Source organism: Myotis myotis, unplaced genomic scaffold (genome assembly GCF_014108235.1).
Source record: "Myotis myotis isolate mMyoMyo1 unplaced genomic scaffold, mMyoMyo1.p scaffold_m19_p_15, whole genome shotgun sequence".
NCBI classification, from domain to species: domain Eukaryota; kingdom Metazoa; phylum Chordata; class Mammalia; order Chiroptera; family Vespertilionidae; genus Myotis; species Myotis myotis.
The window spans coordinates 18,832,102-18,850,042 of NW_023416319.1; the positions used below are offsets into that span (position 1 = coordinate 18,832,102).

The 17,941-nt window shown below is 41.8% G+C and overlaps 1 protein-coding gene across 1 annotated transcript in view; it reads left to right on the top strand.

Moving 5' to 3' along the window:
- Positions 1-3,704: 3,704 nt before the first annotated feature.
- HPSE2 (heparanase 2 (inactive)) overlaps positions 3,705-17,941 on the top strand; it is a 531,613-nt gene continuing 517,376 nt past the window's right edge. The window contains exons 1-2 of the mRNA XM_036336390.1: positions 3,705-4,046; positions 6,909-7,066. Of these exons, the coding sequence (XP_036192283.1) occupies positions 3,757-4,046; positions 6,909-7,066 (448 nt within the window). The 5' untranslated portion in view covers positions 3,705-3,756. The remainder of the gene's footprint in view (positions 4,047-6,908; positions 7,067-17,941) is intronic.

Genomic DNA, 17,941 nt, shown 5'->3' on the forward strand with positions numbered 1-17,941 from the left:
TTTTAGCCACTTATAGTTGAATGTGGTGGAGTCAGGCATCCCTGGGTTTCCATCCTTGCTGACACTTATTAGTTGTGTACCATGAGAAAGTTGCTTAATTTCTCTGAGTCTGAATTTTCTTACTAGTATATGTAAACTAGGTATAATAATAAATTATATACATCTCAGACTTATTCAAGATTAAAGATAACATAGGTATAGCCCTGAGCGCCATGCATGGACCATAAGACCTCAATAAATAGTAGTCATCATGGACATGAATGTTTAATAGAAGAAAAGGAGGTGGTATATAGAGTCAATGAGTTTGTGATGGGCTAAAAGTGAGAAAAAAGCATAGGAAAACTGGAAAGAAATTATTGTAATGAAGATGACCATCATTTAAAAAGTATGCACTCATTGCAGCCACACTGTAGGCTACAAAGTAGAATTTGGCCATACACACAGGATACATCATTAGTCCCAATCACCAGTCCTAGTGCTAACGTTGGTCACTGGCATATTTCCACTGGTATAAAATGAAATGAGAAAAATATAGCAATTTTTTATGAAACTAAATTTATTCAGTATACACTTGCTCATTATTTTCACATAATTTCAGCTTTTTTTTTTTTTTTTGGCTGTTAGAATGTTCTTTTGGGAAGTAATAGTGATAAATAGTTGATTTTTTAATGTCCATACTAGACAAAATAAAAAGTTGGCAAATATATGTCAGCTTTCCCCCACTAATATTTATTTGGAAATCCCATAGTCTAGAAATCATTGAATCAGTTAATCTTCAAGATTTCTTACAGTTCTGGGAACCTAGATTCCTAGATATCAAAGGAACTTATCTGTAAGGACCATTCAGTAATACCAGGCAGAGACTATCCAAGGAGACTTCAATGTATCTAGTTCCCAATAATTAATATTTTATACAGAGGCCCAATTTTTGTTCACTAGGAAATTACAATCTAAGAGCAGAAATGCAAATTGTTGTCCCCCAACAGCACACAGAAAGTAGGATAGAAATATCAACCTAATATACAGATTAAAAATGAGCTACTTACAGCATATTAAGTAGGTGGTTAGATAGGAGGCAAGACAAAAATCATGATATGGGCAATGGGCGCTATTTGGAAGGAATAGCCCTGTGCAGATCTATACCCAAACTAAACAATCAGGTCATCTTGGAGTCAACCAGGAATATCTGGAACTCCCTAAAAGTTATGGAATTGCTTTCTTTACCTTGATTTCCTGAGACTGGACATGACTATAGAATTTCAATGGCTATACCAGAGAGATGGTTCTAATCAGGAATTAAGAAAAAAGCATTTGGTTTGTTGGCTTTTATTTTTATACTACATACAGGTTCTGATGAATATTGGTTAAAGTAAATAGGCCACGAAACAATTACAGAATAGTTGGGCCAGTAAGCAAAATTTGTGGTTAAAATTCATGATTAAAATTCATGATTAAGCAGATTCTCATTATACCTAAGTTCATCCTTAGTCACAAGAGGTACGTTACTTAAAAAGATCTAGTGTAGTGGGTGAAATGTTTTTTTCTTTTTTTTTTTTTAAATCCTCACCCCAACATATGTCTTCAAAATGATTTTAGAGAGGATGGGAGAAAGAGGGAGAGAAAGAAACATTGATGTGAGAGAGAAACATCAATTGGTTGCTTCCCCCATACACTCTGAGTAGGGATTGAACCTGCAGCCTAGGTTTGTGTCCTGACCAGGAATCGAACCTGCAATCTAGGTATGTGCCCTGACTGGGAATCAAACTAATAAGTGCCTGAGTCTGAGTAAAATAAGGCCTCTGTATAAAATATTAGTTATTGGGAACTAGATACATTGAAGTCTCCTTGGATAGTCTCTGCCTGGTATTACTGAATGGTCCTTATAGATAAATTCCTTTGATATCTAGGAGTCTAGGTTCCCAGAAATCTTGAAGATTAACTGATTAAGTGATTTCTAGTGAATCAAACCCACTACCAATGAACTGAGCCACTCAGCCAGGGCTGAAATGATTTATTTCATTCAAGTGGTCTTCCTTTGACCTCATTTTATGCAATCCTACTTCCAGAAAGAGGTCTTCATGGCACTTTCCAGTCTAACCCAACCTAACCTTTGGACTTCCTGGTTGCTTGGTTTAGTAAAAGCTCCTTAGGAAACTTCATTTGAAGGCTATCAATGCTAGCTCTTTCCAGATTCCTTAATCCCATTGGTGGGAAGGGAAAGGGAGACAGGTTGCAATTTCAGTGTTTGTGGGTTCTGAGACTACCCTTCGGGAAAACCTTTGATCTGCATTTTAGAGTTTTGCCTGTTTGATATCAGAGGCCTTGGGACACTCATGCATACCTCTGCTGCACAAAGACGTTCATCTGCCAAGTAGAAGGCCCATTTTGTCCCAGAAATAAGCCAAAAGTGGGGACTAATGGTCTGACTGCACAAACTGGGCCTGGCTTTTCTTCTGCACTTTGGTTTGAGACCTAAGGTTAGAGCCGATAGGTGCTGTGGGTCTCCACTTGAGGAGCCAGGGCAGGTGGTGCACCATGTGGGTTCCAGGCTGTTCTTGTACATCTAGGGGGATACTTGTGGGTGGACTCTAGGTGACTTCAGGGTGAGTTTGAAAACTCAACGGTGTCATTCTGTTCCTCTCTGGCACCATAAAGGCTCACTTCCCAACAGCAGAGGTAAGCCCAAGGTTGACCTTGAGGAAGGGCTGGAGGGGCACCTCTGTTTGTGCATTGGAGTAGAGTGGACAAGCAGTGGTTCAGATGAGATGGGTGCATTGCTGCCTAGACTATCCACACACAGACCAGGTTGCTTTGACTTGGCCTAAGTCAGCGTAAATTGAAGCCCCCAAAACATTTCACTTTGGCTGCAGGCAGAACGGAGCCACACGCAGCCTGGATCCCCGTGTCCCTACACACAGAGAAGCTCTTTGACCTGGTCACTCTGTATATTACTTCTGGCCACTCTTTGCCCCATCTAGGTCAGAGGATGCTTCTGGGTGGATACCCAGTGTGTTGCAGAGGTCCTGACTTGTGTCCATGGAGTCTTCGTCTGCACTCCATGCTTTGGCAGGAATCAGTCGCTGCAGGAATCAGGACCATCTGCTACTTAACTAACATCCTTGCTCTCCTGCTTCAATCCAAAGGGAAGGGCCCAGAGTAGGCAGAATAGCTGATGCTGTAAGGACCAACAGGCACAGGCTGGGGTGGACCTTTTACTCCACTGTGCCCAGGGCTGGCGCTGGGCTGTCCTGTTGGGGTTGTAGCTAGACCAGCCTTCCCCAGAACCTCACAGGGAGGGAAGTAAAAAAAAGACATCCCACCCTGTACTCAAAACTTAAAACAGCACTGCTTGGATCCCTTCCTCCACTTCCTGACCCTAGAGGGTTAAATCTGGAGGGTACAACGCCACCCCTCCCTCCTACTTCCCGCCTCTCCCCCAACCACCCCCTTACCTTTAAAAAGTTAAAAAATGTCTGCAGTCGAAATCTCTTAAAGGGGCGGTGCTGGTGAACGAGTACTCTTGGCAAGAGTTGCTGAGAAGGCTGGCTAGGGGCGTGAGTTCGCTCCACCAAGCACCAAAACACAGAAGAAAAAAAAAAAGGAAAAAAAAAAGAGAGAGAGAGAAAGAGAGAGAGCAAGGGGGGGGGGGAGGAAGGGAAAAAAGGGGGGAAAAGCAGACAGACACACACTTTAGATAAGGACAATTAGTCACCAGCGAGACCCTGTAGGAAGAGAGGTTTAAATCAGAGGGATTTAATGAGGGTGCTCTGTGCCTTCCCTGAAGCCATGCCCTCCAGCAACTCCCGCCCCCCCTCGTGCCTAGCCCCGGTGGCTCTCTTCTTGGCTCTGTTGCTCCATCTCTTCCTTTCCTCCCAAGCTGGAGACAGGAGACCCTTGCCTGTAGACAGAGCTCCAGGTTTGAAGGAAAAGACCCTGATTCTACTTGATGTGAGCACCAAGAACCCAATCAGGACAGTCAATGAGAACTTCCTCTCTCTGCAGCTGGATCCGTCCATCATTCATGATGGCTGGCTCGATTTCTTAAGGTAAGGCAGGGGCTTCCATGGATCATTTTTTTTAAGTAACAACCCCCCACCCCTCCTATCTCCCATTCCAAGGGGAAAGAAGAAGAAAATAAGCCAAGCGGATTTCTCTGAAAGAAATGAGGTTTTCCTCCTCCTGGAATATTTGCTGTGAGGCTGTAACTGGTGATTGAGAAAAGCAATGTTTTCTATTAAGATGCACATGTTTGCAATGCAGAAGGCATTTCAGAAACTTATCAGTTATGACTGAAGAAATGTTGTGCTTACATATATCTGTAATTAGTCTACCCGTCTCCTTCTGAAAAAGAGACGAGGTTCAGGACAGTTACAAAAGTGAAGAAAAGGTCTCCAGCAACAAAGACCCGAGAGGAATGTATGTATGTATGTATGTGTGTGAGAGAGTGCGTGTCTGCGTGTGTGTCTGTGAGTGTTCAAGCGGGGAATAGCACGAAAATGGAATTTTCCACGGAAAGATAGTTTTTTCAGTTCTCTCCAACTCCCAGACAGAAAATGAATTTAAGCAGAGGCTTGAGTGATAGACAAGTGGATCATATTTTTAAATTTTTATTTTATACCCTCCACTCTCATCTCCAGACTTGAGGACTTTGTAAGATGCTTTTTATAGACCGAAGGGCCCCCCAGTCCCTCCTCCTCAAATCTCCTGCGGTAACTGCATAGTTTAGTTTTTCTTTAAAGAAAAAAAAAATCCTCGCTCTGATCATAGCATATATAAGGAGAGCGGAAAGGGTTCTAGAAATACTCCAGGGATGTTTCAGAAGTCTGAACACGGCACTGGCGGATTCGCAAACCCGGAGGCTGTGTTCACAGACCCCCTTACTCTCTGGCTTGGAATCCCTCTCGCCGGTTGTTAATGTTCAGCAGTTAGGCAACCACGATCCCTTCCCGTCAGGGACAGAGTTGCAGTGTAAAGAAAAAGAAATAAACAGATCATCTGTAGTGCTGAATCCAAGTGCTGAGTTTTTAAAAATCCCTCCAAATTGGAGCCTCAGCAGTGGGCTCACCCAAAGAGTCTTGAGCGCTTTTAGTCTCCTTTCTCCGCCCTGAGGCCGCGACCGCTGCGCTTCTTTCGTGAGTATCTTTGACTCCTCGCGAAATTCGAGTTTTGCTTCTCGTGTGCGCCCGCCCCTCAGCCCTCTGGGTCTCCAGGACTTTGCCGGGTCAGCGGACTCGGCAGGTAGCGGGAGGCGCAACATGGGGCGCTCCTTCCACATGGAGCAAGCCTTGCGTGAGGACTGAGTGGCTGTCGCCGCCGCCTCCGAGGCCGCTTCAGCTGCTGCCCCATCTCCGCTGGGAGGGCGGGAACATCTCCGCGCCGCCTGGCGTCCTCCTTGGAAGCTCTTCATGCAGCAGAACGTGTCTCTGAGCTTGTCCCCAGGTGGGGGGCAACCGGGGTTTGCCGAGATACACGCCCCACTTGCATTGCACTTATCCAGCTGCGCAGACTCCTTCAGGATTCTCTTTAAAAAAAACATCCTGTTTGCGCCAAATACTTGCCACAGAAAAGATTCTAGAAGGCGGCATTGGGGGAAGAAGCCGTGGCGGGCGTATTTGCATTGGCTGTGCAGGCTTCCGGACGGACGGTGCTGGGAATGCCGATTCCGCAGGTCGGACTACTCTGCCGGCGGAGGGCCACGCGATATCCGACCGCGCTTCCCTGGAACGCAGTCCTAGAGGTCGCCGCCGCCGGACTGCCCCGGGCGGTCAAGACTTCTCAGAAAGTCCCCAAGCAGAATCTCCGGTCCCCTCTCTCGTATCTGTCCCATTATGATACTCTTTAGTTTCTCCATTTGGGTTTGGATTTCAGAACCTGAACCAGCCAAGTGTTAAAAATAACGTATAGTAGTAAGAGCATCTATAATTGCTCTTTCTCACCTATTTCCGAAGTACAGCGCTTGTATTTAAAAAACAAAAAACAAACTATGGAATTTCTGAACCTAAATAGAGGTAAATGCTATTGTTCTGGTGCTCCTCCGACTCGCAGGTTCCAACTTTAGGCAAACTTCACTTTCCCCATCGCTTCTAAACGGCTCCAAGTGGAAAGGAAAAAAGATGGAGCCCCACTGGGAGGAGGGGAGAATGATACCTTTCTGAGATCACTCTGAATTACTGTAGGGTCAAAGAAATATTGCCTTTCCTGTGCAAAGCAGGGGTGGAGGTATTCACAGAAAGGCAAGGATTTACCCCGGGAATCTCTCTCGACCTGGGATTTGGGAGGTGGATGCGGTTGCTATAACGTAGTGGAAATGCAAAATCAATTTAGGCATTAAAAACAAAGTCAGAATCAACTTGACCTCAGGTGCCTGGTCTGAGAGAAAGAAGGAGAAAGAAGATGAGTTTAACTTTCTCTACTGAGGTTGCGGTGCCCCTGGGGCCGAGGAGGCAGGTCCCGGGATTCAGCAGAAGTTTGGCAAAAACCCGAGCCCCGCGGCACGCGCGCTGCGCCTCTCCTTCAGGAGCGCTTTCCCGGCAGCAGCAAAGCCGGACAACTGCGCCTTAGCCCCGTGTTCTCAGAGGTGTCCCCCCTACCCCCTTTACACACACTTAGCGAACACAATCTAGTCCTTTGGAAATAACTACCTTTGGCGAGCAGCTTCAGGGTGTCCGAGGGAGGCGTCCGTGGCCAGCTGGGCGCAAAAGGTAGGCTTGGGCCAAGGGCAAGGGCAAGAGGCGCACGCTAGAGGCCATGGAGCTGCCAGGAGCCCGTGCAGTCCGCGGGCTGTGGTGGACACCGAGCCCCTGAGCCTGGGCCAGGTCGCTTGCAGAGTGGAAAGAGGGCCTTGCTGGGTGCTCGCGGCCTCCCGCCTTCCCTTGGGATCCTTTCCTCTCTCTTTCTCTACCCCGCAGCTCCAAGCGTCTGGTGACCCTGGCCCGGGGACTTTCGCCGGCCTTTCTGCGCTTCGGGGGCAAAAGGACTGACTTCCTGCAGTTCCAGAACCTGAGGAACCCGGCGAAAAGCCGCGGGGGCCCCGGCCCTGATTACTATCTCAAAAACTATGAGGATGGTGAGAAACTTGCTTCCCATTCTTGCGGGGTGGGGGGAGTTGGGAAAGTGGGAGCGAGCTGTGTGTGGATGGGGTGGGTAGAGATAGATTTGGAGGAGAGCCTGGTAGAAGCTCTCCTGAAAAGCCGGTAGCTGCAGGCGAGGGCACGCCGGAGTGTGGGCTCCTGACGTGATTACGCAGAAAGGGCTTTCAGGTAGTCCAGGTCCCAGCTGCTTGCCTTCCGCGGGGCTGCTAAATCCCAAGGCCATGAACTGTAGCCCAAACTTTCGGAAAGCTTGTCCAGTGGGGAGAAGATGCAGTGGGTTTCTTGAGAAAATACAGGCGGGTTCATAGGCTATTAAAGGTCAGGTTCACATTTCATTGCTAAAATTTAGAAAAAAAGTGGCTATTGTTTTTATTTCTTGTTTTCCTGAGGTGAGAATCCAGCCTTTTTTTGAAACCTACTCTAAAGTTTTCTGAAATAATCCCTTTTAGATTGGTCCCTTATTAGGGAAGGTTTGAAAATCTCCACAGTCGGTTCTCCTTCAGACTGCCTAATCTCAGAGTCACATTAAAAAAGAAAATTAAAATTGGATTATAAATGCCAGCCTTCTTTCCTGCCAGGATCAGATGAGTTAAGCGTCTGGCTTTGAAAATTCCAGATCCTATTCCCGTGTGAGGTGGCCCAATCTTTTTAGGTTTGAACACTCTCATTTTCAGTAGGGAAAAATGAAAATGGTATTTAAAAATTTTGTTTAGGGAGTTCCGTGTTAATATCTATGAACTTCCTGTGTGGGTAAAGGGACATACTTTTTTTCAGACAGGCAAGATGGGAATTGGTGGGTCCTCAGCCACTGAGGCTGTTTAGATAAGATAGAAGAGCATCAGTGTCCATTTTTGGAGGGCTATCTCTGTCCTGCTGTTCCTTCTCATAAGTGAGTTACAGTTTTATTTTTAAAGGGTTCAGGGACAGTTTCTCAGAGCCCCCTGGATTTTGTTACACCTTGTCCTTATAAATCAGCAAAACGAGGAAATGCTGTTTTATTTTCTGGGGCTTTCACTGAATGGGAATTTTGGAGAGGTACTGGATTTATTTCAAGGGTGGCTGAGAAACTTTTTTTTAAAGTGCCAGAATGGAGAAAGAGAACAAGGTTGAGACTTCTTGAGTTTGAAGTGTGAATAGGACTTCCTCTTTTATAACATCTGCCAAAGTGTGTAGGTGTTTAAGGCTATATCTTTTCCAAGGTAAATGTCATTGCCATAAAAATTAGATTGCAAGTAGATTTTGCTGTCATTCAGCATAAAATCCTGAACAGCAGCTCTGTTGGTAATTTGACCCAGGGCCTTATAGCTCGCAGGGTCACTGTCAGCTCTTGTGATCAGACATAAGGAGGGAAAATATTAATGCTTTCCTGATGAAATAGCTCTTTTTTGAATCCATTTGAAATATTTCCTCTTTAGTTTGTAGTAAAACTTGTAAGAGCCCCAGGAATTGGCCTTTTCTCCAAAACTTGTACCTAGGATTATATTACTGATTCATTGAGAACATGAGACCATCTTCAAATGAAGGATACAATTTGTTTTCCTTTGTAAAAGGAGAAAGTGGGCACCATGGGGAGGAAAGAAATTGGCAAAAGACTGTGCCCCATAAAACTTAATAGAATTTAAAAAAATCAGAATTGGAAAAGATCTAAGAGATCATCTTCAATCCTCCCACCATTTCAGGGGCCGGCCAGTACAGGATCATTTCATATGGAATCCTTTCCTTGTTTTGTCCAACCTGGCATTCAATATCTCTAGGAATACAGTTTTCACCACTTCTATGGGAGAGAGTTTTTCTGTCCCATAGGTTTTTGCCAGCAAATTTATCCTGAGATTTTCCTTTATGCATATTCCATAAATATTTATAATTATTCATTTTGTATTTTTTAAGTGTCTACCTTCAAAATAATTTCTGTCCTTGGCATATCACCTTCAAAAAAAGAGGTTTTGTCATAGCTGTTTTTTATCTAGACTACCTGGATTTAATTCTTTTAAAACTTTCTTTAAAGTCAGTTCTTCCAGACACTAATCTGTTTTATTGCTCCTAGCTGAACTTCTTTGATTTATGTCTCTTGGTAGTAAGATGCTCTGAACTATATCAGTATTTGAGTCCTTAGCAGAGTTAAAGAGAGTGGGAATGCCCTATTTCTGCCCTTTGATGCTTCCATATCCTTAAGCCACCATGTTGTCTTCGTTGTTGCATGTTGCATTGCAGAATTCAAGGCAAAATTGTTTTAGGTATAGTCTCAGCAATTTTGAAAAATTATACTTCAGTTGTTACTTTTCATTCAGTGACAATTTTCATCTTAAAATAATTAGGTCTTCTCAGTAAATGGCCCTATAATAGGCACTTAGGCATAAGCACCTTATTAAAAAAAAGATATTACTGACTTAAACATATTGTAAAATAATAGAGTCATGTGGCTTCTATTTTCCAAATAATTTTAAGTACTTTAATGCAACTGTGTTTTCTCTTTCTACAGCCATTGTTTATCACTTTTGGAACTTCTTTGGTTACTCCTTTAATATACTCTATGCTTAGGCAACTTAAATTTTATAGAAACATGGTGATGATGGAGGAAATAAAAATTGGATTGTTCTTCATACCTTGGAATCTTACTCTTTGCCTAACTTTCTCTCTATTCTGTGATGTTATGCTTTTCTTGCTCTCAACAAAGAAATTTGGGTTAATCTTTTGTTCATAAGTTTATTTTGCTCCAATTTGCCCTTCTTTGTTACATATTCTATGTGCTTTCTTTATATACCTGCCTCTTTGCTGCCATAACCATATCTTTAATCAAGTTGTATACCATTTATTATACACATCAGAAACCAGCTTAATATTTCTAAAATATCACATTCATCATGTTTCCTTTAAAAACATTATTTCCAATTACAGTTGACATAACAATATTATATTAGTTTCAGGTATATCATGTCACTTTTTTGCTAAAAAATGATTATTTTTGGATTGCTTACAGAAATGTTTAAACTCCTCAACTTGGCATTCAAGGCCTTTTGCATTTCAATCTCAGCTTACCTTCTGTAACTTGTGTTTTGATATACCTTTTATTACAACCCTACTTAATTTCACTGTCTTCTTAAAGCACTGTCTAAACCCCATATCTATGTTCAGCTGGTATATCTCTGCTTTGAATCCCTTTCTCTTGGCTTTGTTCAAATCTCATCCCCTACCCTGCCCAATTCCTGAAGGCCTATTGCAAATGCCCCTTATTTCCATAAAGCCTTTCCTGAACAAGGCATACCATAACCATCTTTTCTTCCTCTAGTCCATTGTAGCTTTTACTCTTTATGCTGTTCTTTTGGCCCTCTCTACTTTCTTTTGCTTTTTCACTTTTCACACAAGTTATTTGTTTGTTTTAACTTTCCAAGTGGCTCCATTGGCTAAAGCAACATCCCATATACACACAGAAAAGGTGGTGGGTTCATTCCTGGTTGGGGCACACGCCTAGGTTGCAAGTTTGCTCCACAGTCAGGGCGTGTGTGGGAGGTGACTGATCGATATTTCTCACATTGATGTTTCTCTCTCTCTCTCTAAAACAATCAATAAAAACATATCCTTGGGTGAGGATTAAAAAAAAGAAAGAATGCACATTCTTTATAGGAAGGGATCATATCTAATTATTGTGTATCCCCAAATGCCTAGCATAATGTATGACACATAGTAAACCTTCCGCAAATATTTTTGGATACATAAAAGGTTAAGAGCACTGTTAAAGGCACTGGGAAAATGGAGGTGACCAACGAAGAAAAGAATGAATACAAACATGAAGATTCTATTCATTTTTTATCTTCAATGCATGTTCCCATGAAAGTCTGCTTTTAATGCTTAGTTTAATAACATCATTCATTTTCTTAGCCATGTACTCTTTATCTTTGGTAGTCTAAGCTGTCTTGGTTTCATGCACTGTATTAAATCAACCTTACCACTTGGTTTAAAACCTTGCACTGGACTCACACTATTTTATTTTTATTGTATCTGTTTCTTCTGTGCTTTTACTTTTGCTTTTCTTTGTTAGTCTTATGTAGTTGATATGTCTAACTTTTCAATTCCTGATTTAATAGTGCCTTTCACAAGTTTATTATTTTTTGTCTTTATTTCCTGAAGATTTTCTCTTCAGAGAGTTTTTGAAATTCTAAATGATCAGTGTGAGTACACTTTGTAAACTCTAAGGCACTATACAACTATTATTATTGTTCTTTTCTCCAGGAACTTTTCCTAGTTTTAGTAGAGGTGAGGTAATTAATTCTTTTTCTTTCTATCTCCATTCCATTAATGAAGACATATGACATAAGAACAGCACAACTGCCAAAATACATATTTACCTTGAACGTATCCACCTTCTATTATCTCATTTTACCTCACCTAAATGTTTCTTGAAATTCAATTATACTTAACAAGTATTTATTTATTTAAAAAGAACAAATATTTATTGATTATCTACTTTGTGTTTAGTTTCATGCTGAATAAGGAATGGCAGAATATCAAATAAAAAATGCTGTCCTAAATCATCATTAGAACCCAACAGTAAAAAACTGCTATAGGTAAGATTCACTAATCTGTGTTAAAATAAGAAGAGGAGCCCGGCTGGTGTGGCTCAGTGGTTGAGCGTGGACCCAGGAACCAAGAGATTGCCAGTTTGATTCCCAGTCACATGGGCTCAATCCCCAGTAGGGGGCATGCAGGAGGCAGCTGATTGATGATGTTCCTCTCTCATCGATGTTTCTATCTCTCTATCCCTACCCCTTCCCCTCTCTGAAAGAAAAAAAAAAATCAATTAAAAATAATTTTTTATTGTGGTGGTTTTAGAATATGTCCTCAAATTCTCTGGTACTTTGCATCTAGGATATGATTGACTTCTCTCCTTTTGAGTGTAGACTGGATTTAATGACTTGCTTCTAAAGAAGAGAGTCTTAAAGGGGAAAATGCTAACTTTATGGTGGAGAAAATGACAGACGTTATTTTAGCAAAGTGATCAAGGTTAACACCAGCAAATAAGTCATGTTGATATCAGGTATTTCCTAATATGATGTGATCAGAAGGGCACTTCACCTTTGTGATATTCTTTCCCCACATCCACAACTCTCTGTAAATCTGAGAAAACAGATTGAAGGACACTATAAAATATCTCACTTGACCCTTCAAAATACATTGTTCTTGCTGTCAATGAACTAATAACTTAGTGAGATAATAGTTTATATTGATAAATCTGAAGATTAACACAAAGAGAATATAGAATAAAATGCAAAGTAGAACATAATAGTTTTTCAGGTATAAGAGGAAAAGTAGAGATGAATACTGGCCAGACTTAGATGGGAGTTAGGTTAGGCCTTTTTTTTTTAAAACATATTTTATTGATTTTATACAGTGAGGAAGGGAAAGGGACAGAGAGTTAGAAACATCGATAAGAGAGGCTGCCTCCCGCACACTCCCCACTCAGTATGTACCCTCAACCAAGGTACATGCGCTTGACCGGAATCGAACCCGGGACCCTTGAGTTCACAGGCCAACGCCCTATCCACTGAGCCAAACCAGTCAGGGCTAGGTTAGGCCTTTTCAAAGATGGGTAGATTTTGGAGGAAGAGACAAGGAGAGAAGACATTTAACTAAAAGGAAAGAGCACGAACCAAAGCCTAAGTATGTGTTTGAGCATATACCTTGACCCTAATCTTAATCCTAACTCTAATCCTAAACCTTGGCTTCATAGTAGGTGCATGTTAGAAATTATCTTGATTCATGTTGCTAGGACCATGTCACATTTTTTAGACACTCATTTGCACATTTTTGTTAATTCAGAAATGTTTATAATTTTAAAAATCTATAAAAATAAAGTGCATGTTAGAAATTACACTAAGAAAAGCTCATATTGCTAGAATTATGTCTAAATTGAGTTTTAAGAAGTTCTAATATATTTCTGTTAGCTCCAAAATATGTAATTAAAGAAGAAGAAAGTACCTGTTTGAGAAGAAGGTTTGGTTGGGTAAATCCAGATTAGATATGAGAACCTTGCATTTTAAGCGTAGTAAAATGGAATTGGCCCTATAGGAAAATAAAGGCCATCATAAATTCTTTTACTCCATTGGAGAAGGGGAGGACATTTTCAGCCTGAGCAGTGAGGTACTATTGTCACATTACATACTACTGACCTCTTGTCACTTATGCAACGTAAGTCAAAATTAGTTTCTGGAGATTTTTAAGCCCAAGAAAAGCTTCCATTCCAGCTTCATCATTTGGTATTTATGATTTGTCTGCCAGTAACTTTAGGGTCTAATACAATTTAATGTTATATTAAAGGATTCATTTTCTGTAATATTTGATATTTGGTAACCAGGTCCTGAGTGCTAGCTGCAACTCACTGTACCCCTGTGAATTTGAATGTATCTCACAGAGATATAGTCATCATGTCATTTAATCAAAATTGAGTCATTGTGGCCATCTGTATAATGCTTGAAGTAATAGCGATCAGGATACTCTGATCTATTGCTTATAGAAGTGGCTTAATTAATTTGAGTGAATAAAAAAGTCCAGTAAATAAACCTTCCAGTCTCAACCACATTTGTATAATTATCACCTGGTCATTGAGGCCAAAGGTAATTCACACAGTTGTGTGTACCTGTACAACACAAATTGTGCTACTGTTGCCAGTACCAAATATCATTATTTTTCTTGCCAAAGTTATTTAAATTCTCTCTCCTGTTCTCCCAAACACTCTTGTTGAGATGGGTACCTCATGAGGAAAAGAAGCTTCTTTCAAAATTTTCTGTGCCTGCCAGTTACATGGTCTGGGCTCCTGGAGTCAGGAGCCTCTTCTGAGAATCCTTCATCAAAATGGATTAGATCAGTGATTCCCAAAGTGGGCGCTCCTGCCCTCTGGTGGGCGCTGCAGCAATCCAGAGGGGCAGTGATGGCCACAGGTGCATTTGTTTTAACTTTTTTTGTATTACCTTTCTATTCTGAGTTCAATAAATAGTTTCATAATTTCAAACTTCAATGTTTCTAATTTACACCTTTCTTTACTATATTTTACGAAAAAGGTAGAAACATTAATACATATATCTTTCTGTGTAATTGCTATTAAAATTAAAAAAAAATTAATTTCCAGGGGGCGCTGAGTAATATTTTTTCTGGAAAGGGGGCCGTAGGCCAAATAAGTTTGGGAACCACTGGATTAGATGTTAGGGAATCTTAACTTCAGTGCTTCTTAGTATCTCAATCAAGTTTTCATTTATCTCAGTGTATGAGGCAATGGATTGGAACTCTGAGTAATGTGTGTGTATGTTTATGAGGGAGAGGTAAAGGAAGGAGAAGGATACAGGGGGAGAGAGGAGGGAGGAGTACCTAAGAGAGAGAGCGATAGAAAAAAAAAGAGAGAGAGACAGAGAGTCAGGTAATATGAATATACTAGAGGCCCAGTGCACAAATTTGTGCACGGGTGGGATCCCTTAGCCTGGCTGGCAATCCAGGCTTATTGGGGGGCTGGCCAGCTGCGGGGAGGAATCCTGGGAGGTTGGCCGGGTGGCCCCCCCAATCAGGGCCTATGGGGGTGCTGATCAAAGGGGGGGGCTGGCCGATTGGGGGGAGGGAGGGGCCACAGGATGCCGGCGTGGGGGGAGGGGCCATGGAAGGTTGGCCAGTTGTGGGGGAGGGGCCATGAGAGGTTGGCTGTGGGAGTGCACTGACCACCAGGGGGCAGCCTCTGTGTTGAGCGTTTGCCCCCTGGTGGTCAGTGCATGTCATAGTGACTGGTCGACCGGCCGTCCTGGTCATTTGGTCGTACCGGTCATCCGGTCATAATGGTTGCTTAGGCTTTTATATATATAGATGAGCATGAGAGAATTTGGTGTGTTAATTTCTTGTCCATGGTGATGTAGGCAAAGTAAAAACATTTCTAGATTAGTGGTTAGTGCTGTAGAAGGCATAGATACTTGTTGAACTACTTTAACCTTTGATTTCATGATCCGATTGAGTTGGATTCAATTCTGTCCCATTTTCTTCACTATAGTAGAGTGGAAAAGGTTATTTTGCTTAATTCAGTAAACATTTTTGATTATCAACTGTATCCAAACTTAGTACTAGATATTGGGGCTGCCAAGAGGAATAAAACATGAACTATAATATCAAAATGCTCTGGTCTTACATTTTCAACAGAATTTCACAGTGGTTTCTAGTGTCACCACTGTAGTTAGACTAATCTCTGTCTAGTTCCTTCACTTTGAACACTCATCTTCCGTCTTGTATTAAAATTTATTTTCTTGTCCTTCAAGCTCTACCTAAGTCCTTTCTTTCATTAAGCCTTCTACTAAGCCAATCTCCAGTAATCCCCCCTCATTTTCTGAATTTTTCTGAAATTCTTCTCTGAATACTCAATTCAGTTTAGCCCAAGTTCCCCAGAATTTATGTTTGCTTGACTTAAAAAGATAATTTTTGTCTCTAGGAATTGACGATAAAAAACACAGGCATTGAGATGCACATAAAATCCATATAGAGATAATCATCATCACCACACTGTATAGAACAGACACATAAGTCAAACAAAGAATGTTATTTACAAGCTTTAATGCATGTGTTTTACTTTTTGTGTGGCAAAGAGTGAAGAACGAAAAATATAAGCTGCATATTTAGAAAAGATAGAGGTACATATCTGTATCTATATGTTTATAATGAAGGAGTTGAGGGTTAAAACAGTACCTTATTTTCACTTACCCTGGAAAGGCAACAACACCTTGAAGGACGGAAGGTGAGACTGGAAAGCTGGGAAAAGGTAGATTGCCCAGACTTGTGGCATTGTTCTGAAACACTGTGAAAGAATGGATGCTTTTTTGCAGCTTAATAGTAGTAATAATGTAGTAATATTACCTAACATTATAGAGTGCTTATTATGTGCCAAATACTATTTTAAGCAGTTTACACATTTAATCCTTTTTACCCTCTGAGTAAAGTACTGTTTTCCTCATTTGACAGAGGGGGAAATGGAGACACAGAGTGACTAAGTAGCTTGCCCTGCTAATGTAGTGTGAAAGAGGGACTCAGTGATGTCATTCATTAAACTTGCTATGAGCTTCATAAGGAGACTTTGGTATTAGTCTCAATCCTTTTCCTAACTAACCATGTGCAATTGGGGAAACTGTTCACCCTCCCGAAGCCTGCCTGATCTGTAAAATGAAGAGAATTTACTACATTGTCCACATGTAGCATCTAATTTTAAAATTCTGTGAATTAAAGATTTTCTCAGATACACAAGACATGCAGGAAATAATAGCAATGAAAACAAGATAGGATATTTTTAAAGATTAAAGGATGTAAAAGCAGTAAGGAGTTCAGAGTAGGGTTATTAAGTGAGAGCTAGAGTAGTCAGGGTAGGTGTCTAGGAGGAAGAATCTTGACCTGACCTTAAGGGTGAATACTACTACTACTACTACTACTACTAGCAACTGTTTGTTGAGCAATTGCTATGTTTGACTTTTGTTTCCCCCTTTAATTCATAAATCTATCTTATGAGAAGTGTGTGTGTGTGTTTGAAGAAACTGAGACTCAGAAAAGACAAGTGACTTGCTCAAGGTCAGACCAGGATTATAATCCAATCTTCTCTTTCCAATGCTTAGATAAGAGAGGGATTCAGTCTTTGATTCATTCATTATTTCATTTATTCATCTATTAGGCACTCAAAAGGCCTATATTAAGCATAGGCTTCCTATGAGAATATTCAAAGGACTTGTGAGTCAGGTCACAAATAGTTGTTATGTACAACAATGAAATAATAACCACAGAGGGGAGAACCAAGATGGTGGAGTAGGTAAACCCCTGTACTCGCCGCCTCCCACAACCACAACAAAATTACAACTAAAATACAGAACAACCATCATACAGAACCACCTGAAAGCTGGATGAGTGGAAGTCCTACCACTAGAGAAGTAAAGAAGAAAGCACATTGAGACCAGTAGGAGGGGCGGAGGCACTGAACGTGCTGGTCCGACACCCATGTGTACTATTTTTAAAAATATATATTTTATTGATTTTTTTTACAGAGTGGAAGGGAGAGGGATAAAGAGTTAGAAACATCGATGAGAGAGAAACATTGGTCAGCTGCCTCCTGCACCACCCCTACTGGGGATGTGCCTGCAACCAAGGTACATGCCCTTGACCAGAATCAAACCTGGGACCCTTCAGTCTGCAGGCCGATGCTCTATCCACTGAGCAAAACCGGTTAGGGCTGTACTATCTTTTTAATTGGGAGGGATATAATCTCTGTGGAAGCTGCTTGTGAGTAGCAAGGAGTCCAAGCCCCACAGCAGCCCCCCAGCCCAGGATCCCAGAGCTGGAAAGAGAAGCCCCCATACTACAACTACGGGATGTAAAAACCAGCTGAATGATGGAGGCTGCTGGAGACTCAGGGGTTCCTTTTAAAGGACTGGCACACAAACAAGATCATGCTTCCTCTGAGCTCCAGTGCCGGCCACTAGGTGGTGGCTCTAGGAGACCCAGACACATACTCGGAGGAACTGGATTGTCTGGAATCAGGGCAGGAACTCTGGGGCAGCTTTCTCCCTGAAAGGGGCACCTGAGAGGACATTATTCCTGGGCTGGGACATCCCCAGTTGCAAGGCTGACTGGCAGCCATATCTGTTTGCTCCGCCCTGGTGATTCCCTGAGACCCCTCCACCCCATCCAATTTGCAGCCGCACCCAACCTGTTTGCAGGGGCTTTTTCATATGAATGGCCTGTCTTGTTCAAGCTTCAGACTTTGCTAAAATCTCTCATGCTGGTGACAGCATGCCCCAAACCTATCAATAAAAGGCCCAAGACCCGGCACTAGCACCAGCCTGTTTTGCTTC